The sequence below is a fragment of the Anolis carolinensis genome, chromosome 1, assembly GCF_035594765.1.
Source record: "Anolis carolinensis isolate JA03-04 chromosome 1, rAnoCar3.1.pri, whole genome shotgun sequence".
In the NCBI taxonomy this organism is placed as follows: Eukaryota; Metazoa; Chordata; class Lepidosauria; order Squamata; family Dactyloidae; genus Anolis; species Anolis carolinensis.
This window is the reverse complement of record NC_085841.1, coordinates 235504146-235531337: the sequence shown is the minus strand read 5'-3', so window position 1 is coordinate 235531337 and position 27192 is coordinate 235504146. Positions and strand designations below refer to the sequence as shown.

The 27192-nt window shown below is 43.1% G+C and overlaps 1 protein-coding gene and 2 non-coding genes across 3 annotated transcripts in view; all 3 read right to left on the bottom strand.

Moving 5' to 3' along the window:
- Positions 1–3911: 3911 nt before the first annotated feature.
- trnal-uaa (transfer RNA leucine (anticodon UAA)) lies at positions 3912–3994 on the bottom strand. The gene has a single exon. It is a non-coding gene; the product is annotated as a tRNA-Leu (tRNA).
- Positions 3995–7067: 3073 nt separating this feature from the next.
- Positions 7068–7154, bottom strand: trnar-ucu (transfer RNA arginine (anticodon UCU)). The gene is given in 2 exon segments: positions 7068–7103; positions 7118–7154. It is a non-coding gene; the product is annotated as a tRNA-Arg (tRNA).
- A 5168-nt stretch (positions 7155–12322) lies between these two features.
- Positions 12323–27192, bottom strand: part of osbp (oxysterol binding protein) — a 41676-nt gene continuing 26806 nt past the window's right edge. Inside the window, exons 4-14 of the mRNA XM_008112280.2 lie at positions 26820–27018; positions 25657–25759; positions 19880–19934; positions 19143–19274; positions 18643–18888; positions 18256–18376; positions 16452–16555; positions 16138–16233; positions 15589–15767; positions 14720–14940; positions 12323–14371 (exon numbers count right to left, since the gene is read on the bottom strand). Of these exons, the coding sequence (XP_008110487.2) occupies positions 14229–14371; positions 14720–14940; positions 15589–15767; positions 16138–16233; positions 16452–16555; positions 18256–18376; positions 18643–18888; positions 19143–19274; positions 19880–19934; positions 25657–25759; positions 26820–27018 (1599 nt within the window). The 3' untranslated portion in view covers positions 12323–14228. The remainder of the gene's footprint in view (positions 14372–14719; positions 14941–15588; positions 15768–16137; positions 16234–16451; positions 16556–18255; positions 18377–18642; positions 18889–19142; positions 19275–19879; positions 19935–25656; positions 25760–26819; positions 27019–27192) is intronic.

The window sequence follows — 27192 nt, the reverse complement described above, 5'->3', positions numbered from 1 at the left end:
AAACTTGCCACACATGCCCAACATGACCAGCTTTAAGTACTGATGGAGTTTGAGGGGGTTAACCTGGCATGATGTGAGTTGTAGTTCACCCACAACTTTATGCATGTTCTCAATGGAACCATTCATAACATTTTAAAAAATGACTTTTTCAAATAACCCGGGCATCGCCAGGTACCCAAGCTAGTCTTTAATAAAATACATTAGACTCTGGCTTCCAAAACACCTTATAAGGTAGACTGTTGTATTTCCTATTTTACACATTGGAATCTGAGGGTGAAAGCGAGTGACTAGCCAGATTGCAGCATTGCAGATGTCGAACTGCAAATCCCAGTGTGCCTCCAAATGCTATACTATGCTACACTGCAGAATTAATACAATCTGGCACCATTTTACTCACCATGACTCAAAGTTATGGAATCTTGGGAACTGCAGTTTTCCAGGGTCTTAAGCCTTCTCTGCCAAAGAATGCTAGTGCCTCGCCAAAACTCCCAGGGCTAGGCTGTAGCACAGCTGGTTAATCGCCAGCAGCAATAGATCAATGCCAACCAGAAGGTGACAAGTTCAAAGCCTGAGTCAGACTGAGCACCTGACTGTTAAGCCTAGCTTGCTGTCCATCTAAGCAGTCTGAAAACAACTGAGCTGTAAGTACAGAAATTAGGCACCGCTTAAAAAGCGGGGAGGTATTTTACGACACCATTAAAATGCTGGTGATCAAAGAAGAAGGAGGAAATACTACGATCAAAAAGGGTTTGGTGGCATAGTGGATGAAATAGATGACGCGACAGCACCCCCCTGTGGCCGGAATCGAGCATAACCTGCAGGTGCTGAAGCTGGAAGATACCGAAATACCTCAATCTGTCTGTCTGTTTGTCTTGTATGTCTAAAAATGGCATTGAATGTTTGCCGTGTATGTGTGAATTATGATCCGCCCTGAGTCCCATTCGGAGTGAGAAGGGTGGAATATAAATACTGTATATAAATAAATAAAAATAAATAAATTTCATAGCACTGAGCCATGGCAATTAAAATAGTGTTACACTGCATTAATTCTACAGTGTAGATGCAACCAATGATTCACAGTCAAACAGCATCTGGAAGACCCCATATTTTCCCATCTTGACCTAGAGAATTTGGGATTACAGTGAAACTTGATCCATAATATTTAAACAAAAAAATTGTTGTAGCAAGGTCCAAAATTTCTGGGAGATGCATTGTATAATAATGAACACATTTCTCCCCTCCAAATAATAAACGTGTGTTCATTTAAATGCATACACAATAAATATATAAATGTCAGCCAGAAGCTACTTGAAGGCACAAAAATACAACATATTGGAGAAATTTAAATTTTCAGCAAACTGGGACTGATCCATAATGGTTGTTGTCTTTGTTGCTGTTGTCCTCCTGGACCCCTGCTGAGAGGGGCAGAGCCACCACTGAACTTTGTGCTCTCCCAGGCCAAGGGAGCATTAAGGGTGCATCCGCACTGTAGAATTTGATACCACTTTTAACTGCCATGGCTCAATACTGTGGAATCATGGGAGTTGTGGTCTTGTGAGGCAGAGAAAGCTAAAGGCCTTGGTTTTTATTTATTTTTTCTATATATATAAAAGAGTGATGGCATCACGGCGACTCACAAAACAACAAAAGTACAGGCCCCCCAACCTCGAAATTTGACAACACAACCCATCATCCATGCCTCAAGGTTGATACAACAAAAAGAAAAGAAAAATAAAATCCTAATTAGAGGGAGAGCAATAATTTTTTTTATCCAATTGCTGCCAGTTTAGAGGGCTAATCTCTGCCCACTTCGTCTCCTAGCAACGAAGGGACTGCCAGGGTTCAGTTAGGGGACAAGCAGATTTAGGCTTCACTTAGGCTTCTTCCACAGATTATCTAATTTGCACTGGATTATATAGCAGTGTAGACTCAAGGCCCTTCCATACAGCTATATAACCCATTTATAATCTTATATTATCTGCTTTGCACTGGATTATCTTGACTCCACACTGCCATATAATCCACTTCAGTGTGCATTTTATACAGCTGTGAAGAAGGGGCCTCATATAATCTAGTTCTAAGCAGAGAATATAAGATTATCAATATACAGTAGACTCTCACTTATCCAACATAAACAGGCCGGCAGGATAAGTGAATATGTTGGATAATAAGAAGGGATTCAAGAAAAGCCGATTAAACATCAATTCAGGTAATCGTTATACAAATTAAGCACCAAAACATCATATTATACAACAAATTTGACAGAAAAAGTAGTTCCATGCGCAGTAATGCTATGTAGTAATTACAGTAGAGTCACTTATCCAACACTCGCTTATCCTATGTTCTGGATTATCCAATGCATTTTTGTAGTCAATGCTTTCAATATATCGTGATTTTTGGTGCTAAATTCATAAATCCAGTAATTTCTACATAGAATTACTGTGTATTGAACTACCTTTTCTGCCAAATTTGTTGTCTAACATGATGTTTTGGTGCTTCATTTGTGAAATCATAACTTAATTTGATGTTTAATAGGCTTATCCTTAATCCCTCCTTATTATCCAACATATTCGCTTATCCAACGTTCTGCTGGCCCGTTTATGTTGGATAAGTGAGACTCTACTGTACTGTATTTACAAATTTACCACTAAAATATCACAATGAATTTAAAACACTGACTACAAAAACATTGATTATGAAAAGGCAGACTGCGTTGGATAATCCAGAACATTGTATAAGCTAATGTTGGATAAGTGAGATTCTACTTTAATATGAAATAATTACTGGGATAGAATAATGCAGAACAATATAATCTCTAAAACCAGGACAGTAAATAAACAGGGGAATTCCACACAGGAAACAATCAGGGCCAGCTAACACCTCCCAACAAAGTATTCCCATCATCAAAGTCTGGCAAATCCTCTGTTTTCTCAGGGCCACAGACAGTAGAAGCACATAAAATATCGCAAACAACACCACTCTGAAAACAAGGGAATTCCAGACAGGAAACAACAGGGCCAGCTAACACCTCGCAACAAAAAATTCACTCAGGGAGGAAACAGCCAGGCTTTAAAGCTGCAAGGCCATTACATCCTAATCATTTTTCCTAATTGCAGCATTCATACTTGCCTCCAACAGACAAAAAAACCAATCAGAAATAGTGTATATTCACAACCTTTAGGAAATAATATCCCCTGATGGCGCAGCGTGTTAAAGCGCTGAGCTGCTGAACTTCTGGACTGAAAGGCCGCAGGTTTGAATTGGGGGAGCGGAGAGAGCCCCCACTGTTAGCCCCAGCTTCTGCCAACCCAGAGGTTCAAAAACATGCAAATGTGAGTGCATCAATAGGTACTGCTCCAATGGGAAGGTAACACTGCTCCATGCAGTCATCCCACATGACCTTGGAGGAGTCTACGGACAACGCCGGCTCTTCGGCTTAGAAATGGAGATGAGCACCAACCCCCAGAATCATACATGACTGGGCTTAATGTCAGGGGAAAACGTTTACCCTTTACCTTAACTACCACCAATTCCTCAATACTTTATTTCCCATACCACCATACTTCGCCACAGCAACGCGTGGCCGGGCACAGCTAGTTATATATATATAGTGCTACACAAAATTATTGTGTATAGTGCTACACAACAGGATACAAGCATTGACAACATTTTTCATTGGTAACATGTGTTTACATCATTTTACAAGGCTAAAAGCCTTGTAAAACTACAATTTTCAGGACTCCATGGGACTGAGCCATGGCAGTTCAAGCGCTGCCAAACTGTATTAATGCCACAATGTAGTTAGTATCCCCTTCAAGCCTTTCCTGGATGTGAATTTCTCCAGGTATTAGGAGTAGCACTTAGCTTTGGAGCAGTTAATTGGAAGGGGAGTGGGGTTAAAAAGCGATCCTTACCAGAAGTGGGGTTCGAACCCACGCAGACATACGTCCATTGGAACTTAAGTCCAACGCCTTAACCACTCGGCCATTCTGGTATTCGCCCGCAGTGCCTTAAATACCAACCATATTGTCTAAAAGTCCAGTGTTTCAAAGTTTGAAATATTTTAAAATAGCTGTTTAAAAAAAGGGAAACCCGCGAGCTCCCCCTTTGGGCGCTTATGTTTCCAATTATGCAGCCTTAGAATTGAAATCCTGGGGATCGTGAAAGTATACTTTCTGTCTTGAACCATCCCAGCTCAGGCTTCCTGTTTCTTGCGGGAGCCTCTGTCTCATTCTCCCTCCCATAGGAGCTGGTGGAGAAAGAAAGGCTCGTGCCAGTGTTGACATATCTTTGAGGGTTCCAAGCGGAATTCCTGGGACTAGTCATGGCTCAGTGGTTAAGGCTCCCACCTTTGACGTAAAAGAGTCCCTCAACACTCTGGTTCGAGTCCCGCCAGAGGAGAAAAACTAGTCTGAGTCTCACATTTCCAAACAATAAAGCAGTGGTTCTCGACCTGTGGGGGTCCCCATCTGTTTTGGTCTTCAACTCCCAGAAATCCTAACAGCTGGTAAATTGGCTGGGATTTCTGGGAGTTTAAGGCCAAAAACCCATAGGTTGAGAACCACTGCAATAAAGGTTTGGTCACACAGCCTATCCTGCCTACCACTTCCTGGTTTGCTCACCTTAAGCCTCCACGTTTTTGCCACAGAAGGTCATAGTAACTTAAGAGTGGTTCTCAAAACTCAGCTTTTTATTCTGCAGGTATTGAGGACCTCCCAATTTGATCATGCTCTCTGTGACTTCTGGACGTTTAAAGTCCAGACATCTGGAGGCCCAAAGTTTGAGAGTTCTTCCATGCATGAACACACAGTCAAAACACCCCCAACAGATGGCCATCCAACCTCCAGAGAAGGAGGCACTGCATTCCGCAGCGGCAGCATATTCCATTGCCAAACAGCTCCTACAATTAGAAGTTTTTTCTAATGTTTAGGTGGGATCTTTTTTCCTGCAAATTGAATCCATTGAATTTTTTAGGATTTTCTTAGGCGAAACGGTTTTGCCTGTTCCTTCCTCTGAAATATAACCTTACTGCACCTGTTAGTCATTGGTGGCCTCCCAACCAGGCCCCTTCCACACAGCTGAATAAAATCCCACATTTTCTGCTTTGTACCAGAATATAGGGCAGGGTGGACTCAGATAACCCAGTTCAAAGCAGATATTGTGGGATTTTCTGCCTGGATATTCTGGGTTATATGGCTATGTGGACGGCCCCCAATGCTTACTAACCAGGGCTGACCCAGCTTAGCCCTCCCAAAGCAGAATTGTGTCCTTTAGGGTATTTACTTGGAAGACTGGGTGACATATAATTAAAACACTTGATCTGGAGATTTTATTTCATTTATCGTGTCAGAAGCGAACCAAGGGTACAGTTGTAATGTATTTGAAAAGACAAACAAAGTCATAAATGTGGCATTATACTAAATGTCCTTTGACCAGAAGCTGGCCACTTGGAGTGACTCTGGTGTCGCTGTAAGAAGGTCCTCCATTGTGCGTGTGGCAGGACTCAGGCTGCATTGTAATAGGTGGTCTGTGGTTTGCTCCTCTCCACAGTCGCATGTTGTGGACTCCACTTTGTGGCCCCATTTCTTAAGGTTGGCTCTGCATCTTGTGGTGCCAGAACACAGTCTGTTCAGCGCCTTCTACTGTGTGCCCAGGAGGGAGTCTCCCATTCGATATCAGCCATGGGTTGAGGTTCTGGGTTTTAGCCTGCCACTTTTGGACTCTCGCTTGCTGAGGTGTTCCTGTGAGTATCTCTGTGGATTTTAGAAAAGGATTTCTTGATTTAAGGTGTTGGTGTGCTAGCTGATATCCGAACATGGGCTGAAGATGTCACTGCCTTGGTCCTTGCATTGCTGGCTGCTAGTTTCCGGCGGATGTCAGGTGGTGCAATGCCAGCTAAACAATCTGGAGATTATCCAGGGTTCACCAGTTTCTTAATAGGCAAAAGTCTGCCCAGTTGTGTAATGTATTATTGAAGCCTTTTGTGGTCGGAATCACTGGGTTGCTGTGAATTTTGCGGGCTGTATGACCACGTTCCAGAATCATTCTCTCTTAACATTTCACCCTCATCTATGGCAGGCATCCTCAGAGGTTGTGAGGTCTGTTGGAAACTAGGCAAGTGGGGTTTATATATCTGTGGAAGGTCCAGGGTGGGAGAAAGTACTCTTGTCTGCTTGAGGTAAGTGTGAATGTTTCAATTGATTAGCATTGAATGGCTTTGCAGCTTCAAAGCCTGGCTGTTTACTGCCTGGGGGAATCCCTTGTTGGGAGGTGTTAACTGGACCTGGTTGTTTCTTGTCTGTCTGTTTTTGAGTGTTGTTCTTTATTTTTAGACTTTTTAAATATTGGAAGCCATGTTTTGTTCATTTTTCTGGTTTCCTCCTTTCTGTTGAAATTGTCCACATGCTTGTGGATGTCAATGGCTCCTCTGTGTAGTCTGACATGGTGGTTGTGAGAGTGGTTCAGCATTTCTGTGTTCTCAAATAATATCCTGCGTCCAGGCTTAATTCATCAAGTGCTCTGCTCTGGTTGACTTCTTTGGTGGAGTGTATATAATGTAGTTCTGCCTGTAGGAGGGGCTCTTGTCTTCAGGAGCCGCTGAGGTTTTGGAGTCACTGATTTATTTCGTGTCAAAAATAGATAAGTATATAAAACTGATGGAGCACAAGCAAGCTAAATAATTTTTGGCTTTGGGATGGAGCACACTTGAATGGATCCCATGAGATATCTAGGAGGAAATGGCAGGCATTTTTTATTAGGCAGCAGGGAAATAACTTCATGTTCCCTCCTAACTATAGTGTTCTTAAAATAGCAGACAAGTTGGACAGAAAGGTTGAGTCATTCTAGACCAGGCCTGGGCAAAGTTGGACAATCCAAGTGTTTTGGACTCCAACTCCCATGATTCCTCACAGCCTCAGGCCCTTTCCTTTTTCCCCCTCAGCCGCTTAAGCGCTTAAGCGGCTGAGGGGAAAAAGGAAAGGGCCTGAGGCTGTGAGGAATCATGGGAGTTGAAGTCCAAAACCCCTGCTCTAAAGGCAAACTCTTTGCACCTCTCTCTTCAAAAGTTCTGACTCTGGTGGGACTCGAACCCACAACCTTTGAATCGCTTCAACTCGACTAGAAGTCCAATGCGCTATCCATTGCGCCACAGAGCCACGCTGTCGCCAAACTCTTCCGGCTCTTTGTAGAGGAGCTGCCCCGCCGTGGCAACAGGTGGAGCCAGAATTTCGAACTTCGAAGCCAAAACTTGCATGGGATCTGGGGCCAAAGACTAGAAAGCGTAAAAAAAAGGGTTAAAATAGAAGGGAAAGCTGTCGAATTGATGAAGTTTGACACTACTTGAACGGCCCTGGCTTCAAGGCTATGGAATCATGGGAGTTGTAATTTGGCGGGGAAGGAAAAAAGACCTTGTAAAACTACAGCTCCCAGGATTCCATAGCCGTGAGCCATGGCAGTTCAATTAGTGTCACACCATTCTGTCGAAGGCTTCCATGGCCGGAATCACTGGGTCGGTGTGAGTTTTACGGCCTGTATGGCCATGTTCCGGAAGCATTCTCTCCTGACGTTTCGCCTGCATCTGTGGCAGGCATTCTCAGAAGTTGTGAGGTCTGTTGGAAACTAAGTAAATGGGGTTTATATATTTGTTGAAAAAGATGGAACTCCCACCCTGGAGTATTTTTTTAAAAAACTTTAAAATCGGGACAGTAAATAAAGAACAACACTCAGAAAACAGGAGAATTACAGAAAGAAAACAATCGGAGCTAGCTAACACCTCCCAACAAAGGATTCCCCCCTCCGGCAGTAAGCAGCCATTCCTTAAAGCTGCGAGGCCATTAAATGTTAATCAAGGTGGCCATTTGCTACATTCACACTTGCCACAAACAGACAAGAGTTCTTTCTCCCACCCTGGACCTTCCAGAGATATATAAAAGAGTAAATAAAGAACAACATTCAGAAAACAGGAGAATTACAGAAAGAAAACAATCAGAGCCAGCTAACACCTCCCAACAAAGGATTCTCCCCTCAGGCAGTAAGCAGCCATTCCTTGAAGCTGCAAGGCCATTAAATGTTAATCAAGGTGGCCATTTGCTACATTCACACTTGCCACAAACAGACAAGAGTTCTTTCTCCCACCCTGGACCTTCCAGAGATATATAAACCCGACTTGCCTAGTTTCCAACAGACCTCACAACCTCTGAGGATGCCTGCCATAGATGTGGGTGAAACGTCAGGAGGGAACCCTACATGGCCATATAGCCCGGAAAACTCACAGCAACCCAGTGTCAAACTGCATTTACTCAACAGTGGAGATGCACCCTAAATCTACTTCCAGCTCGTAGAGGATCTTGTTTCAATTAATTGCCTTGATTAGCATTTAATGGCCTTGCAGCTTTAAAGCCTGGCTGCTTCTTTCCTGGGGGAATCCTTTGTTGGGAGGTCCTAGCTGGTCCTGATTGTTTCCTGTCTGGAATTCCCGTCTTTTCTGAATGTTGTTCTTTATTTACTGTCCTGATTTTAGAGTACTGTTTTGCCAGATTTTGTTCATTTTCATTGTTTTCTCCTTTCTGTTGAAATTGTCCACGTTTGTGGATTTCAATGGCTTCTTTGTGTAGCCTGACATGGTGGTTGGTAGAGTGGTCCGGCATTTCTGTGTTCTCAAATAATATGCTGTGTCCAGGTTGGTTCATCTAGTGCTCTGCTATGGCTGACTTCTCTGGTTGGGTTAGACTTTAGGGCCTTTCATGTTCTATGATTTGTGTCTGGGCAATGCTGTGTTTGATGGTCCCTATGTAGACTTGTCCACAGCTGCATGGTATGCGATAGACTCCTGCAGAGGTGAGAGGATCCCTTGTCCTTCGCTAAACTTAGCATTTGTTGGATTTTCTTGGTGGGTCTGTAGATTGTTTGTATGTTGTGTTTCTTCATCAACTTCCCTATGAAGTCAGTGGTTTCTTTGATATATGGTAATAACACTTTTCCCCTGGGTGGATCTGTCTTGACTCTCCTGGCTTGTTCTTGGCCTTGCAACTCTTCTGATGTCTGTGAAGGAGTATCCATTGGCCTGTACAGCCCAGTTTATCAAAGGTCATTGGCCCATGTCACAATGACAAATACTCAACTTTCATAAGATGAAAAATGAGGCCAAAGAGGAAAGCTGAGACACAATGCTGAGGTTTAGTTCTTTGTTCCTTATTTATATGGCAGTTCAAAAGAGAGCACAAGTACTAAAACTGAAAAAGGAACCAAATAATATATAACTCATTCCCTGCACTTCAAAATAAATTGTAGTTTATCCTATATCACTCATGTCTGCTACTGCAAGACAGTGTCCTCCAAGATAAAATATAAATTTTCACTAATTTAAGCCAGTCTTCTTGTGTAATACACATTGATGCGTGTTGATTGCAGATGTCAGTTACAATTGGGAAAAAGGAAATATGGCATCTAAAGTAAGATGGAATCCAATTAGGGACATATGCTGCCGTATTGTGTGTTGCATGGCACAATTACATTGTTATGTTGTGCAATGTTGCTATTCTGCATGGGGTTTGTGCAGTGCTGGTATAGTGTATCACCACATGCGATATGATATTGTGTTGAAGGGATATTGGACTGCAGCCAAGAGTGTTGCCCACCTAAAGGATATCCTCCACCAAGCCTTTTATGCAATGACACTTGAATAGCATCCAACCCATTTTAATGAATGCCAAGCATTGTCAAGAGGGTACAACCAGGTCAGGCAGGTGTAACAGTAGTAGCATCATAGCTAACCCTTGTTGGCCTTGTTGACATTAGTAAATCACTGCTGATTATTTTTTACCGTAAAAATGCTATGAGACAGTACCAATGGTAGTGAACGCTCATTGGTTGTTAATCACCTGGCCAGGGGAGTTGTTATTCTAGATTTAAATTAATGGGTTGTATTGTTCCCTTTAGGCAGAGGAATTTGCAACACAAGCTATTATGAGAAATATCATTTCATCCAGAATAATTCCTCATAAGCATTTATAAAACTGGAGTTTTAGTTTGTTTTATTATATACAGGGTGGGCCAAAGGCATCTGATGTTTAAATAAACTTTTGAAGGTTTTACACGCAATGTAATGTAATTTTATTTCCTATATATACTGTATTGTTTTATTGTATTGTTTTATTGATGCTGATGTTTTTATTGTTGGGATAGTTGTTTTATTGTTGTTATTATATTGTTGTATCGAGCAAGACCCCATGTAAGCCGCCCCGAGTCCCTTCGGGGAGATGGGGTGGGGTATAAAAATAAAGTTATTATTATTAGTATTATTGTACATTAAAAACAAAAAAAATGGAGTTAAATATTGAAACCGCTTTGTGACTTTTGGCTCAAACTTTTCTCAGTTTTTGACACCTAACTTTGAGAAACTTGAAGTCCAAGCTACGCAGAAAGAAAGGTCTTGTCGGTTTTGATTCTGGGCAGACCATTGCAGCTTTTGTGGTTGTCACTGCTTTATTTACATGGATTTTTATGATCAGTTTTTACATTTTAGAACAAAGATATTTCTCATCTGCCCATTGTGACAGTTTTGACTAAACAGGGAGGAATTTCCTGTAGTTGGTTTTACTGTTGTATAATATTCTTCTCCCATACAGTGAGTGTGTTTGCTGCTATATTTATCACCGGTCACCCTGATTTGGGCTCCCTCCTCCTTCCCTCAAGTAACCAAATCAACAGATACACCATGCTTTGATACCATAAATTCCTGTTCAACTGGGTAGGCGAAGAACTTGGATGTACATATTACACTTACTTCACAGAAGCACAAAACAATGCCTTTAACGTCACCAACTTTGAGTAGTAGAACCAATTGTGGTGAAAACATTGGAGCAATTTCCCATCCTTCTTGACTTTTCAGCAAGACCTACAAGGCATGCTAAAGGCAGAGCGTGACACAGAAAGTTAGACATTGCTATTTTTGTCTTTCAGAACTATTCCCTGACAAGCTGCCCAAATTTGTTGCTATTTTCAGCACACCATTCAATAGTTGAGTTTTCCTAATCAGTATTCAAAGGGGAGCAGGTTGGGGTGGCGAGAGTGAGCTTTTAAAAACTGTTCCTTTATGGTTTCTAATGTTACTCTATTAATCGGAATGGCCCAAGAAGTTTTCCTGTCTGAGACAAACTAGCAAAATGTTTCTCTCCCCTCTGTAGTTTCCAAGCCTCGGTCCTAGCTTGGAAGGTTACAGAATAAACCCGTATCAGCAGGACCAGTATCTGAAATGTACCCACATCTCTCTAGGCATCAACTGTGTCCTTTAGTGCAATTCAATGGTATGTTTCCACATAGAGCTGCACTGGAGGACCTAGAAAATGCCCAGAGGCATTCCCTCTAGGTCAGGCATGGGTAAACTTCTACCCTCCAGATATTTAGGACTTCCACAGCCAGTAGGCTGTTAAGAATTGTGGGAGTTGAAATCCAAAACACGGGGGGGGGGGGGGGGGGGCAAAGTTTGCCCATGCCTGCTCCAAGTATTTTCTAGGACTTCCTCTGTGATTTTATGGTGTGCTTCTGCCAGAGGTTTTTCATTTAAACAGAGCTCACAATTACCTGTGGGTTCATGTTTTCACTCAAGTCCAGGAACGTATTCCCCACTGATATACTGTGCATGGCCAGTTAAACAGTGTTTCCTTAATTTAATATTGGCACGTGACAGACTGAAATACCCTTTGCAGTTATATTGTCTGGTTCAATCTTTGTGGCAAACAAAACTTTTCATGAGCCCGTAAGAGTTCTGCAAATGTGACAGAAATGTAACAACCAACTAATCTTCTCATTCATTAGGCCAGTGGTTTTCAACCTGAGGGTCCCCAGGTGTTTCAGCCCACAACTCCCAGAAATCCCAGCCAGTTTACCAGTTGTTAGGATTTCTGGGAATTGAAGGCCAAAACATCCGAGGACCCACAAGTTGAGAATCACTGGCTTAGGCAGATTAGAATTCTAGTCTAACATCTGGAAAGCTGTAGAGTTCCCACTCCAGCCCTGCAAGGTCAGGGTAGTTCTTAAGTGAGCCTTAAGAATGCTATAAGGTGCCAAATGTGAAGCCAGGTTACTTCAGGCATACAAGGCCAACAAGGGTATCATAAGGAGACCAGATACATCGAGACATGTATACTCCCAATCTCAAGGCCTCACATGCCTATAGAAAGTGACAAGCCAAGACATAATGGAGAAAGGATGTGTGTAGGTCGTTTCAGTTAGGTTATACAGCCCCAAGTACAGACCTTGAGGGTCACATTGTTAATTCATCATCTCTGACAGTAAAGTGACGCACACACACACGTACACACTCTTGAATATTTCAGGTTTTATTATTTAATTTAGTTTTCTTGGAAAAAAGATAGTAAGGCAAAAAAATCCCAAAAATAGAATTGCAGGGATATTCTCTCTTTCTTTTAACACCTGCCATTTCCCTACAAACAGGGGAGGAGAAACTTTGGTCTGCCAGATGTTATGGACTACAGCCCCCATATTCTCTAACCATTGGCTGTGCTGGGCGGAGCTTCTGGGAGATAGTCCAAAGCATTTGGAGGGGCCACCGTTCACCACCACTGCTGTACAAGAAAGCAATCATCCTCCACCAGCTGCAGAAAACAAGTTTTGAACAAAATACTGAGCAGCAAATAGTATGGCGCCCCCACCCAAAACCCCCGACGGTGGGAAGGCAGGACTCATGGCTCATCTCACCCTGCCTAGCTTCCCTCCGCTGCTTATCTTTTCAGCAGTTAAAGTTTGGAAGTCAAGGAACTAAACAAAAAGGAGAGAAAACACAGAAGGAAGGCACCTCATTGTGTGATCCTTAGCCAAGAGCAAGGGGCTGCCTCCGAGTCCTCCAACACCGCTTGCCCCATGAGCATGGGCTTGGATTGGCCAGCCCCTGTGCCCTTGCCCACTTCTCTACACAGCAGTAGCACCTTTTTCAACCTTAGGACTCGGCATTGGCAGCTGTCATCAGAGCACTCTGGGAGTCCCCATAGCCTTCTTACTCAGCCAAAGAAACAATGGATACGTGGCTTGTGCCAGCACAAAGTGAGGAGCCTTAGGATGGATGCCACCGACTTCTGGCTCTGCCTCAGATAGGATTTATTATGATCATAATCATCATCATCATTATTATGAAAGGCAAGACAAACCAATGTTTACTGTCACACTTTCTGCAAAATTTCTCCCAGGATCTGAGGACGGTGGAGGGAAACAGCAAGGACAAGTGTTATAAAATAGGGTCTGCAAGATAGGAGGAAGAGGGGGAAAGTGTCAGAACAAAAATTAGCTCTCTCTCTCTCTCTCATTCTCTCTCGCTACATATATATAATATACATATAAACAAGTGTGCATTAAGCCAGAAGTTACTTTAGGCCAGGGGCTTCAGGGAGTGGGAGGTCCTATCCTGCGCCACCATCACTTCCCATCTAAGTGCAAATGGGGAAGGTGCTGGTGCCTGGCGTGAAGAGTGGCTCAGACAAGGGGAAACAGCAGGTTCGGTTTCCTGCCACCTTTGAACAGTTGGTAATGCCCTAGTGGAGGGTCCACCAAGACAAGAGTTATTTCTTCCTTCCTCGCCAGGACACTTATTGTTTTGCTTTGCTACCTGCAGGAAGGTAGAGACATGATAACTTCGGGAAAGAAGTTCTTCCCTTCCCTTCACCTCTCCTATCCTTTCCTCCCCCATCCTTCAGAAGATTCACTTGTATTTAGGATTGGGGAGAAGGAACAAGACGGCGACTCCTACGGTAAATGCCACAGGAAGGTCCGTCTCTCTTCTCCAACCATCTTCCTTGGGACAAACATTCATGATCTTGACTACATACCACTTGTCAATCTGAAAGCAGGAAAAAGGGGTTGGGATGGGAGAGAGCACAGTTCCCCTCTCTTCCTCCCCGAAAGTGAAGGGCCATGAACAGAGGAATACTCTTGAGGTGGGGAAATAGGGGAAGCCGTCCTCTACTCCTACTTGTCCCCAGCCATTTAGAAATCCAGACACCAACGTCAGGTTCAATCAGCTAAGGCAACCCAGCCAATCACCACTGCTGGATTTTGCATTGGATGATTGATTCAAAACGAGTGATTGGTTAAGACAGACAGATTTGGTGAGGAAAGCACTAAGCAGGAAGTCACATGATCAGCTGCTCCCCTCCATCCTTCTTCCATAACTCTTCATTCCCCCTTCCTTATAGTAGTCCTGTTGCTTCTTCCAGCTCTCAGAAGATGTCAGGGCACATGCTCCAGTCTTGTTTCTCTTTGCTCTCCCAATAGCCTCCCCTGTACACATGGGCCACTTCCTTTGTGTCAGGATCCTTTTTCCGTTCAAACCATAATGCTTTGTAGGGATCATAAGGAGTTCCTGCAAAGAGAGAGAAATCACTCAGAGGGACAGAAGGGTATTTCTCCTTGAAATACAGTGTCTAGGTTTTCACATTTAGCAAGAATCATGCCGCTGTAGAAGAGTACATGCACTGCACACAGGTCCGAGGACTGATTGCTGGGACCTCCAATCATAAAAAACATCTCTGTTTGACAAGGTAAGTAGGGACTTCAAGCTGAGGAAAAACGCCTTACAATGAAGGCTCTATGTTGAGAACTGCAGTCTAAACTATATACAAGGCCAAAGGTTTGCCATCACTGTCCTGTTACCTTTGGATGGAGAATGAACCTTTGGTCCAACAGGGGCGATTGAGACAACTCCTCTTACCATCCTCAGTTGCTTTCATGGCTTCAGCTTCACGTTTTTTCCGAGAGATGCGTTGCTTCTCTTCAAGGCGTTGCTTCTCTGCGTTAGCTTCATCCCAGCGCCCATTCTCCATGAGTCGCTGGTCAGGTCGAAGTCTACTGTCTGTGGGAGCAGTACCACTTTCTGGGGCATTGAGTGTCAAAGCCAGCTCTGAGAAATAGTACATATTCTCAGCATTCTTCCTGCAAGCGAGAGAGAGCAAAAAGGATTAGGTGGCAGGAAGATTCTGACTTGGGTCCATACCTCCCAGCTTCTACTGCAAGAGGTTAACATAACCTTGTTCTCAGTGTGTCCGAAAGGAGATATAAACATACTCTAAGCCTCTGGGATCACCAGCAGCTACATCAGTCAAAATATTTTAAACTAAGGCCATGTATATCCCATGACTACACCATTCATGCATAAAATCTTCCATTTAAGAGTCTGTATCCCTCAAAAGTAAATGTTCGCACCTCTTATAACAAAGTTTGAATGTGTTGGCAGTGTTTGGTTAATAAGTTCAAGAGATGTAAGGCTAAGACTAAAGCTAAATTTCCAGGAGTGGAGCAAGATAGCAGGGCTTACATTCTTTGGCTCATCCCATGACTAGCAGAATGAACATGTAAGTAAGTATGTATGTATGTAAACACACACAGAGACAGAAGAATTCATCTACAATTACACTTTTCGGTGCATTTGTTGGAGAGGACATAAACTTCATAAAATACTCAATGACACAAGTTATATCTTTAAACAGCATCTTCCACTGCACTCAAGCCAACTAAATAGCACTCAGATTAGTCAATCTTTTCATTACTCTAAAGAGAGCACAGCCATCCACGTTCACTCACGGGAGTGGGTTCCTCTTCCACAATATGACTCTGCTGTCCTCAGCTTCATGTGCTCTTTGCCGGCTATCACCACCGTTCTCCACAGTAGAAATCACCTTGAAGCAGTCCATTTTCTCATCCCATGTCCCCAATAACATGAAATGCACTTTCCCTGACGAGTCTAACACCTCTCCAGTGACCTGTTATAAAAATATTTCAGGAAGGTGATGGAGCAAGGTACACTAGCTATTACCTTTCCAGCAAAATTAAAAACAAATGGTTACAGAAGACAGGCTGCTTTATAACTTTCTCAGAGATAATGAAAACCACTCTTCTCTCTTTTGCTTAGATAACGGATTGCTCTACACAGTGCGATGCAAGCAGCATTTCAATAACTGCAACATCGACTGGACTAGCTTGCACAATCACTACTGCACACATGGCACATCCTGTTATGTACGGTTCCTTTTTGCTATCAAGCAAATCCCTTTCTTTCCTCTTCCCTCCTCTCCACAAAGAAGCCCTCATTTATTTTACCAGCCTAGACCAGAATGTTAAAGCACACCTTACCTTCCTGGCCACATCTCTAGAAAAGTAGCTATAAGGAACAAACTTCAGAATACACTTCTCACTGGTTTTATGGTTCAGAATCTCAATTTCGCCAGACTGGAAAGAGGAAAAGTGAGGGAGAAAGTTAAAAAAGGAACAATTGCGCTTAGGCAACATGCTAAAATGGCTGGATCAATGTTGAGTGAATCATCCAAAGCAATATGATGAAAGATTTGGAAAATGGATTTCTGAGCTCCTTGATTCCAGCATTACCATCCGAACACAAATGAACATACTTCATTATTTTCGCTTCAACCATCCCATCTTTAACTCACCTGATCTATCCACAATTTTCCCACTATGATGTTGTGTACTGTAGTTGTCACCTTCTTCCATGTGTAGTGATTGCCAGTTGCGTGAAAGATACAGTGGATGGTACCTAGAAAATAGAAAAGGGGTGCTTTAGGTTAATTGCTATTGATGAAAAGCCCAGTGAAAAACACACAAAGTCCACTAGACAGGACTCTGCCTCATATATGGAGGTTCTAATCCCTGCTCATCTATGAATGAATTGGTTTTTCCTATTCTCTTTGTTATCCACACATGTCCATTTTATCAGCTTTTGAAGTATGCAAGTGTTCTAAATATCTCCAAGGCAGTGGTTCCCAAACTTTTTTTGACCAGGGCCCACTTGAACAGGGACTACTTTGACCAGGGACTCTTCAACATTAGTACCAAAAGGGTTACAAATCAGTTTTTGGTCAACTTTAGATTCGGTTTGGTTATTTAGGGTAAAAAAAGGTAAAGGTTTCCCCTGACGTTAAATCCAATTGTGTCCGTCTCTGGGGGTTGGTGCTCATCTCCATTTCTAAGCTGAAGAGCCGGCGTTGTCCATAGACATCTCCAAGGTCATGTGGCTGGCATGACTGCATGGAATGCTGTTACCTTCCCGCTGGAGCGGTACCTATTGATCTCTTCACATTTGCATGTTTTCGAACTGCTAGGCTGGCAGAAGCTGGAGATAACAGCGGGCACTCACTCCACTCCCCAGATTTGAACCTGGGCCCTTTCGGTCTGCAAGTTCAGCAGCTCAGCGCTTTAACACACTGAGCCACTGGAGGCTCCATTATTTGGGGTACTGATTGAGAAAATTGCATTGGATAGACCACATCATCTCTAGTTTCTGATACAGGACATATGCCATCCAGTAGTCACCATCTGCTCGCCCACAGAAAACCATATTTAATAATCTAGAGCTGATGTGGTCTATTCAATGCAATGGTCAGCTCTGCAGAAAGGAGTGGAAATAAAATAAATAAAATAAAATAAATAAAGAAGAAAGAGGTTTGCGGACCGGATTTTCTTCTAGCGGCTCACTGCTGGGCCATGGCCCATAGATTGAAAACCATTACTCCAAGGGGACTACTGCAGCAATAAATGCATTAATAAACACTGTACATCTGACAAGTATTCACTGTAGGCTCTTGCTATGTTCCCAGACAGTCTAATTCCACCTACAAAAGGGGTGCAGGCCCCAGACTACTTTTGTCAAACTCAAGGCTGCAGGTCAAATTTGGCCCTCCATGTCATTTTATATGGCCCTCCAGATGCTGGACTATCAACTCTTGAATTCCCATCATTAGATATTATTACTAGGGCTGATAGTTCCGATACAGTAACATCTGGAAGGCTGAAGTCTGTTCTGTTTAGCCTGGATAGTGGGGTTTGAATTTAGATACAAGGCTTGTGGATATGATCTCTTTTTTAAAATGTTCTTTATCCTTTCCTCAACATCACAGCCACAAATGCTGTTGCGCTAAAATTTCCATTATCCCCAGTCCGCATGACAGATAATTGAAAGTAATGGGGTTGTCTTTCAATAACATTTCGGGATGCACACTGGATAAAACTAAAGACTACCAACCACTGTGTAAAAAAATGTAACTGGTCCTCTGTATCCATGGATTCTCTGTCCATGGATTCAATGGCCCTTTGACATGGCTGACGTGGCCCTCAATGAAAATAACTTTAACACCCCTTCTCCAGACTGTGGAAAATTGGAGGCAGAGGTCTATGTTTGGCCATGCGCTCCCAAAAAGAGCAAACTATAGTACTGACTGTTTTATCACAAAGGCTTACCAAGTGGCATGATTGAAAGGTATTTGCCACGAAACTTGCTGGTGATTTTGATCTCCTGTCGAAGGGTCCAGCCATGCTTGGAGTCAGCATGATGAGCAGCTGCAGGAGGATGGTGGCTCACCTATGGGAAACAAGAAACAGACATAAGGTAGATTCCATCTCTGAGTCTCCAGGGATATCCAGACACAGTTGGGGGGGGGTGGTGGTGGTGGTAATAATCAGATCTGAAAGGCATCTTTGGCTAGGAACTTGCCAAACGCACTTGGAAGTATGTTCCACTAACATCAATGGAATTTGACATTATTGAGGCTAAAAGTATACAGAGAATTCTCCTGGAATCAAATATTCTATCTCACGTTCATACAAGAAATGCACGCTCTTCCTTACCTGCTCACAGATGGAGCGGTAGCCGTTCTCTTCCAGCCGGTCTAGCTCAAAGGTTTCCCCTAAGAGAGGGTTGAATGGCTTGCTAGTTCGGAAGACAGTGGTGGAGTAAGACGATACAGTAAAGGCAGCTACATAGCAGAGTTGCTCCAAGGAACTCTCACACTTGGCTGCCCGGTCCAACAGGTCATGGTATTCCAGGTCCTCTGTCAGGCGCTGCAGCATGGATAAGGGCTCATTGAAGTTAACCTGGAAGAAGAAGAGGCAGGTGTATTGGTGGGAAAGTCCTTCTGAGAAAAAGCGTGCCATGCAAGGCTAGACACAGCAAGCAAAGCACCTTCTGTATACAGAGTTTATTGCAGTGCAGAGTTATTCTCACCAACCAGGGCAAAGGGGGCATATAGGAGATGGTTTCCTATCTTTGTCCCACTCCCTCCACATGACGTGGGAGCGGTAACATGCTCTCATTCTTGCTCCCCAAACCAGGACACGGGGGGACTCACTGGCATGGGGATCTTGGAGAGTTCCTTGCCAATGCAGTTCTTCATGATGCTCCACAAGTTCAGGCTATAATTTGGTTTGTGGGGAATTCTTGTCCTTTTTTCCTTTTTGGTGTCTTCCAACTGATGCTTATACTTTGGGAGAAACAGAAGATTAGTCAAAGCCAAATAGGGAAGGTGTCAGCTGGTCAATGAATCCTGAACTGCTTCTAAATATAATTCTTAAACATTTCACTTTACTTATCTGAAGCTTACAGTTGAACTACTACTCTACTCTTGACAACCCTTATTTATGTACTTAATGTATATCTACAACCACTTATCCTTAGGGCAGTTGTTCTTAAGCTTCCAAACAGGCAAAACAAATTAAAATAACAATAACAATAATGGAATAAGACTGATGCTGTAGCCAACATCTTCCCTGGTTTTCCTAGCTTCTATCTTTCCAAAATTCAATCTCAAAGTATGCATCATGGTAGGCTTAGACAAGAAGTAACAATTTAAATAGTCCTCTTGACAAAACACTGCAATATTGGTTATACTTAATATCCCATTTTCCTTTCAAGTCCTCCGCCTAATTTATAGCAGGTATGATCTGGCATGACAAACTGCTGGCTGAATTCAGAGATTTGGGAATGACTCATACATTATAATATCTTGCTTTGCAGAGTCCCACTAGCGTCTGATGAAATGGCTCTTAGCTTACCCCTCTCCCTCCCCTCCGCTCAAAGACAGATTACCTGCTCGTCGAGACTGATGTCACTGCTAGCGCCGCTAATGTTGCTGCCCGTTCGCCTAGAGGAAGCAGAAGTACGTGCCATGAAAAAGGGAGCCCTACATGCTCTAATGGAAATGAGACCACAAAGACAGTTCAGAACACAGTGCTGCATAAAGTTGATAGAAAAAGATTACGGCAGAAGTAGAAGTCACTAGGTATAGAATCAAACATTAAAGACATATTCCTTTCTAGGCAACTAGGGCCACTGGTCTCTATTTTGTGGAAGGGAGTAATTTATTGAGGAGTAAGCCATCTCTGCGCAGAAGCCAGGAGCCAGCAGAAGTCACCAGCTTCAGCAGCATCTGCCTAATGTCATCTGTGGGTACAGGGTAGATGGCTGCTGGCTCTGACAGGTAAAGTCTTGGGGGCATATGGACGATGTCAAGAACAATTCATCACAATTCAAGAAGGATACTGACGACTTGGAATGTCCAGAGAAGGACAACCAAAAGAGTAAAAGGACTGGATGCCAAGCCTCACGAGGACCAGTTTAGGGAACCGGCTATAATAATTATTATTATTATTATTTTATTTTTGTACCCTGCCTCCATCTCCCCGAGGGCACTCGGGGCGGCTTACAAATACAAAACGCACATACAATAATATCAGGTACTGAAAAACGTGCAAAATAAAAAAAAGACACAAAATAAAATCACAACCATTAATAGAACACAAGTTAAAACACAGCAATAAAGTCATAAAAATGAACTATACTCAAATTGGAGAAGGTTAAGAGGGGACATAAGTCATGTTTAAATATTTGAAAGGTTATCATATTGAGGAGGTTATCATATTGGCGTAGAGTGGGTGGGGCTTCCGCTGGGAGAGCTCTAGAAGATTCCGTGAACTGTCAGCATAGGCTGAGGGATACCATATGTGCGTATTTCACAGTTGACCACGATGGAGGAAAAGATATTACACCTAAACATTAAAAAGAACTTCCTGACAGTAGGGGCTGTTTGATAGTAGAATATGTTGCCTCACAAAATGGTGAAGTCTCCCTTGATGGTTTTAAATAAAGGCTGGATGACCATCTGTTGGGAGTGATTTGACTGTGTGTTCATGCATGCCAGAATGGGGTTGGACTGGATGGCCCAAGTCATCTTTGGCAACTGTATGATTCTGAGGCAGATAATGATAAAGAGATCTGAATCAAAGAAAAGAGTAGGGCTGTAAGAGAGTGGAAGGATCATAATGAACTCGGAGGTGATGAGAGATGGCTTGAGCCCAAAAGGCTTCGGGAAGATAAGGTAAGTGTGCTCACAGAGGAATTTCAGAAGCTCTTCCTTTGGATCTCTCTCATCATCATCAAGAAGACTCACTGAAAAGTGTCTGAAGTTCTTTGCCAGCAAGTTGCTGACTTACTCCAAGTCCAGTTACAGAGTGAGTGCTGGGGGATGCAGGGAAGAGAGGGAAACTTGAAGTAGCAATTGGGGCAATGAAGACAGCAGGAGGGGCATAGATACTGTTCACTGGTGCCAGAGAAGGAAAGGAGCTCCCTCACACTTGCTGTATCCACACCTAAGCTAAGCCACATCTCCCTGTGCCTGGCCATTTCACAGTCCCTTAGGCCATACCCTGCACACCAAATTATGTTGACAGGTCAAATCCTACACTTAATTACTCCATCAGGGTGGACTTGGAACAGACCTGGCACCCCAGAAATCCTGCATGTACTTAACACCTTTGTGCACCCAATCCTGGACTTCCCAATCTCCTGCTTGAGCCTGAATAGGCTAATGGAGCTCTAGTTTACTCCCAGGACAGTGGGATTTCACTCCTTATCCACATCAATAAACAACATGAGCAGAGCAATAGAGGGTCTGTGCCTTATTGGTAACTGTGCAAGGCAGGACTTATAATGTGCTCATCTACAAGAATTCAATGACCTTGATAACAAAATGAAAAGGCATGATCACTATTCCAAAGTTCTAGCGGACCACTTTAAGAGCCAGTATGGTGTGGTGACCTGCCAAGTCTTCCATTCCACTCCTTTATTTATTATTTACTATAAATTGAGTTTCGCTGTAAACAGAATGTTCTCAGATCACACAATAGGCATAGAGTGAACGCCTACACTGAAATATGAAAATCAACAAGGAAAAAGCAACCCAAACAACTATACTCACATCAATTGATACAACAACTGAGACCAAATCACCCAAGGCCAATACCTCACTGAGGAAATGTCAACTAAATTAAAACATTATGAACATTCAGTCAATATGATCTTTAAAAGCTTAGCAGAACAAAGATTTGCATTTGACAGCGCTAGGCAACTCTCTTCAAGAAGACCACTTTATAATAATACAAGAGCGGGGTCTGGCAGAGTGTCTACTTTAGACGCTGATGTTCTCAGAGTCAGCTACTGGGCCACCCCATGTTTTTGGATAAAGTTGATCTACTTCAGTCCAAATTTCATAGAATCATAGAATTGGAAGAGACCATAAGGGCCATCCACAGTCCAGCCGATGCCGTGCAGGAACACACAATCAAAGCACTCCTGACAGATGGTCATCCAGCCTCTGTTTAAATTCTTTCAGAAAAGGAGACTACACCAGAGTCTGAGTCAGCATATTCCACTGCCAAATAGCTCTCACCATCAGGAAGTTCTTCTTAATGTTTAGGTGAAATCTCTTTTCTTGCAATCTGAATCCATTGTTCCATGTCCTACTCCATCATTTTGCAATCACCTGTACACAGCGGGTCTACCATTTTCTTGTTCTTTCTTTTCCTACATACATAACCAAAAAGCTCTTTTTATTGTTTTAAACCTCTTCAGCAAGCCTGAGGTCACTTTGTGCTTTGGGTTTTCTAACTTTATTCCTACATATTTGAATTACTCTTTGATGACTTTTCCCTTTTCTTGTACATGTCCTTTTTCAATCTTAGCTCTGTTGAAAGTTCCTTAGACATCCATTCTTGATCCCCTTGTTGCCTCTCCCACCTTCTGAAGCACTAAATTATCTGCGAGACAAGTGAAGAATTGGTTGGACCTGATATTCTTCGCAGAGTTTGTCTTCCAATAAATGTCAGGATAGTTAAAATCTATTACTATCACATCTCTCCATTTGGAATGTGTTGTCATCTGTTCTAGGAAGCCATTATCTAGGTCCTGCACAATGACACTCCTGTTGTTTTTTCCTCCCTTAATTTTTACCATGAAACTCCTAACCTGGCATTCAGGTTTTATGTCGTGGACCTCCTCACAGGTGTAATCATCCTTGATATACAATGCTACATCCCTTTCTTTGCTATCTGGTCCATTTTTCTATTTTCCACAATAAGTACACTATTACTACAGTCCAATCATGAGACTTGTCTCATTAGATTTCAGTGATGCCAATTATATATTTGCTTTGTTGTATTAGGAGTTCTAGTTCTTCTTGTTTGTTTCCCATGCTCTGTGCATTAGTGTAGATTGTAGAGATACCAAAAAACTATGGGCTGTCCCCTCTAGCTGCTTATTTAAATTTGCTTCTCACTGTTGAATTCCTGTACTTTATAACGGGGTATTTTCTCCTAATAAATCCTTGCTTGCCCTAATGCTGTCTCCCTCCCCCAGATAACTCAGTTTAAAGCCCCCCGATCAGATTTGTGAGGCTCTTAGCAATAATGTTCCTGCCAACCTCTCCAGAAATCCAATGTTATTAAATCTCAGACAATGGTATAGGAAGCCGAATTGTTCCTCACAGCACCCCCTGTGAAGCCAGTTATTCAATTCTATAATCCTTCTCTCCCTTCTTGGGCTGTGTCCTTGAACTGGGAGAAGAGAAAAAATGATGACCTGGGCGCCAGGGTCCTTCAACTCCCTACTCTGGTTACAGCTCGTTTGGACTACTGCAACGCGCTCTACGTGGGGCTGCCTTTGAAGACGGCCCGGAAGCTTCAATTAGTACAACGAGCGGCAGCCAGGCTTATAACTGGAGCGGGGTATAGGGAGCACACCACTCCTCTGTTGCGTCAGCTCCACTGGCTGCCAATATGCTACCGAGCCCAATTCAAAGTGCTGGTTTTGGCCTACAAAGCCCTAAACGGTTCCGGTCCAACTTATCTATCCGAACGTATCTCCTCCTATGAGCCCATGAGAACTTTAACTTTATCTCCCTTATGAACCACCTCGTAGATTAAGATCGTCTGGGGAGGCCCTGCTCTCGGTCCCACCTGCCTCACAAGTGCGGCTGGTGGGAACGAGGGACAGGGCCTTCTCGGTGGTGGCTCCTCGGCTGTGGAACTCCCTCCCCAGTGACATCCGGCAGGCTCCATCCCTTCTGAGTTTCAGAAAAAAGGTGAAGACCTGGCTTTGCGAACAGGCGTTTAATGAATGAATTATGATGGCTTTAAGGTTTACGTGCAAGGTTTATGTGGACGAATGGATTAAGTATTTTATTATACTGTTTTAAATGTATTTATTGGATTGTTTTAAATTGATTGTTTTAATTGCTATGTTTTATTTTTGTACTGTATACCGGCATTGAATTTGCCAGATTGTGAGCAGCCCTGAGTTTCTTCGGGTGAGAAGGGCGGCATAGAAATGATGGAAATTAATAAAAAATAAATAAATACTCATAGCTTCAGAATCCTGTGTGGTCTCGCAAAGGCTACACCTTGCAATGTTGTTGCTACTCTATTACCTCATGTGTTTTTATTTCAGGGAGACAGCATACCTCTCGGGTCATCAAGTCTGCAAGCCACTGCTTCTGTTCCCTCAGCAGGAAGTCCCCTATGACCACCACCCATCTCTTTGGAGGTTTGGCAGGGGCCTTTCCATGTGCTGACTCTTTCAGGGGCAGAAGGCAAGTTCTGTTGCACCTCTTCTTGTTCTGCATCATCACTGATGCTGGAGAGAGCTAGAAATTGATTCTGTAGCTCCATACTAACAAAATGATTCCTGGTGCTTCTATTTCTTTGTGTAACATTGAAGTGTCTGCCTCCTGTGTTTGGGCAGTGAACTCCTCTTCAGAAAAATCTCCTATGTGATTCTTCTGCAAGATAGCCTGCTTTACTGGGTCCAAAGCAACCCTTCCTAATATGTTGGGAGTGTGGATACATGGGCCTCAAGGTTGACCTTTCCTTCCAAGAGGGCCATTAACTTGCACCTGCTGTAAGTATAATTACCTCACTTGATCAAGAACACAAACATATCACAGCTGTTGCAGGTGACATGAGCAACCTCACCTTCCCATCAAACTCCCCCGCTAAACTCCTATGCCAAACACCCCTGCTTGTCTCACCTGTTTGCCTCAATCCTGCACACCAAGCTCCAGGAACTGGTGCTGTAGCTATATAGAGAGATAATGCAATTAACCCCCCCCCCCTCCCCCTTGTTCTTCCGGCAAACCCTGTGGTCTTGGCCATTGTGGGCAATCCTCAATGCTAGGAAAAAAACTCAGAGTGCCTGATCCCATTTATGGTCCACTCTTTGATATTAAACCAAGAGATTATTTAGGAGTCCTCTGTAGACTGAAGTTGAAGGGATTACTTTTTGGTGATTCCCAGAGGAAGATTCAGTGTTTTCCAGTTCCATCTCATGCACACACAATGCATATGCAGGACAAAGCACATGGAATCTCCTTCAATATGTTTAATTTCACTTAAGGCATGCCGGCTGCCAAATGCCATACGTTATGGAAGGGAAAAGGTATCAAAGACCAAGAAGAGATATCTCTGTGGGTTGGACATTCAAAGTGTCAAGGACTGAGGAGTGCAAAGTTCTCAGTTGAACAAGGGAACACTTACTTATGACCCAAGCTTTCAGGCATCGTGATGATCTCAGGAGCATCAAAGAATTCATTATCATCATCTTCATCACTCATATCTCCCTTTGAGGAGCAACACCGATCTGAAAGAACAACATTTGCTGAAGTTATGCCCCCGTTTTTGATTATGTAGCATTTTGGTAAGCAAACTGTGATTAAAAATTGCAGCCTGAATATGGAATTCAGCTCCCGTAACATTAATCTTTAACAGATCCTGAGCAGAATGAGACATTGCAAAGCTCCACCCTGTGATTAGTCCCTGGGCCCAGTCCTCAGGTCACCAGATAGTCCTCTATTCTGTACTTCCCAAGCCTTGTGATACGCTGTTTGCTCTACCCTTCGCCCAGTCCTTTATAGTTGATTAGATCCATTTTATTACACCTGGTCACTGGATTCCTGAACCTCGCCTGATGGGAGCTCCAATGTATTCAGTTTTATATTCTATTTTAGTGTATTTTATCAGGGTTCTGTATTTTATGATGTTTATATTTTATTTTTCTTTCTTATTTTTATTGTATTTGTCTTTATTTTAGTGTTGTCATTTTGTTTATTAAGTTACAGTTAATTGTTTATATTGTTTGATGTGCCTTCTCCCATTTGTATGGTTTTATTTTGGCATTGAATGGTTGCCATATTGTCGGAAACTGCCCTGAGTCCCTTAAAGGAGATAGGGTGGTCTATAAATAAATATGATGATGATGATGATGATGATTATTATTATTGTGGGGCCAAAGGACCTAGCTTCCATTACCTTCCAACTCCCAACCTGCCATTCTCTCTCAACATGGCTACTGAACAACAGGGGAAGGGGACATAAAAGCAACAGTCATGTTAGAAAGGAGGGGGAGAACCACACGTCTGATCTCTACTGAGCAACAGCCATGTTGGGAGGGGATGGCAATAGAGGAGGACAGGGTTGATGGAGCTTTACGGTACCTCGTCCTGCTTCAAGATCTCTTGGGAATTAAAGTTACAGGAGCCTCTACCCTAGTCTAATCTGATAACCCTAGTAATGCTTCCCATGAAGAGTTATTCTGACTAAGGGGAACATGAGCGAAAGGAAGGATAATGAATGTCAGGGGTGTTACCACTTAGTGGAGCTTGTTTGTGGAAGTGATGAGTGGTTTACCCTTGGGCTCTTACCTTTAGAGGAATCCATGTTGCCAGGGGCATTGGATGGCAGGACTGTGACTCCACGGAAGGCTCTTTCCAGGTGATTGTGCTGCTTAGCCAGCTGCTCTAGCGTCTCCTCCAAGCGGATTCGCTGGTCCCGCTCATACTGAAGAGACTTCTGCCATTTCTTGCTGTGTGTCTGAGCGAGCATCAGAAAATCTCGGCAAGCCTGAAGAAGATACAGGTACCATTTACAACCACAGCCAGTACTGCCCCAAGACACTTTGCTAATTCACCCCCACAACTCCACTAAGGCCAGCATTTTAACCCTTGCTACTACTAAAACACCAATTGTGGCCTGCCTCTATTTTTAACCCCACCCCTACAGTCCCATGTAAAGTAG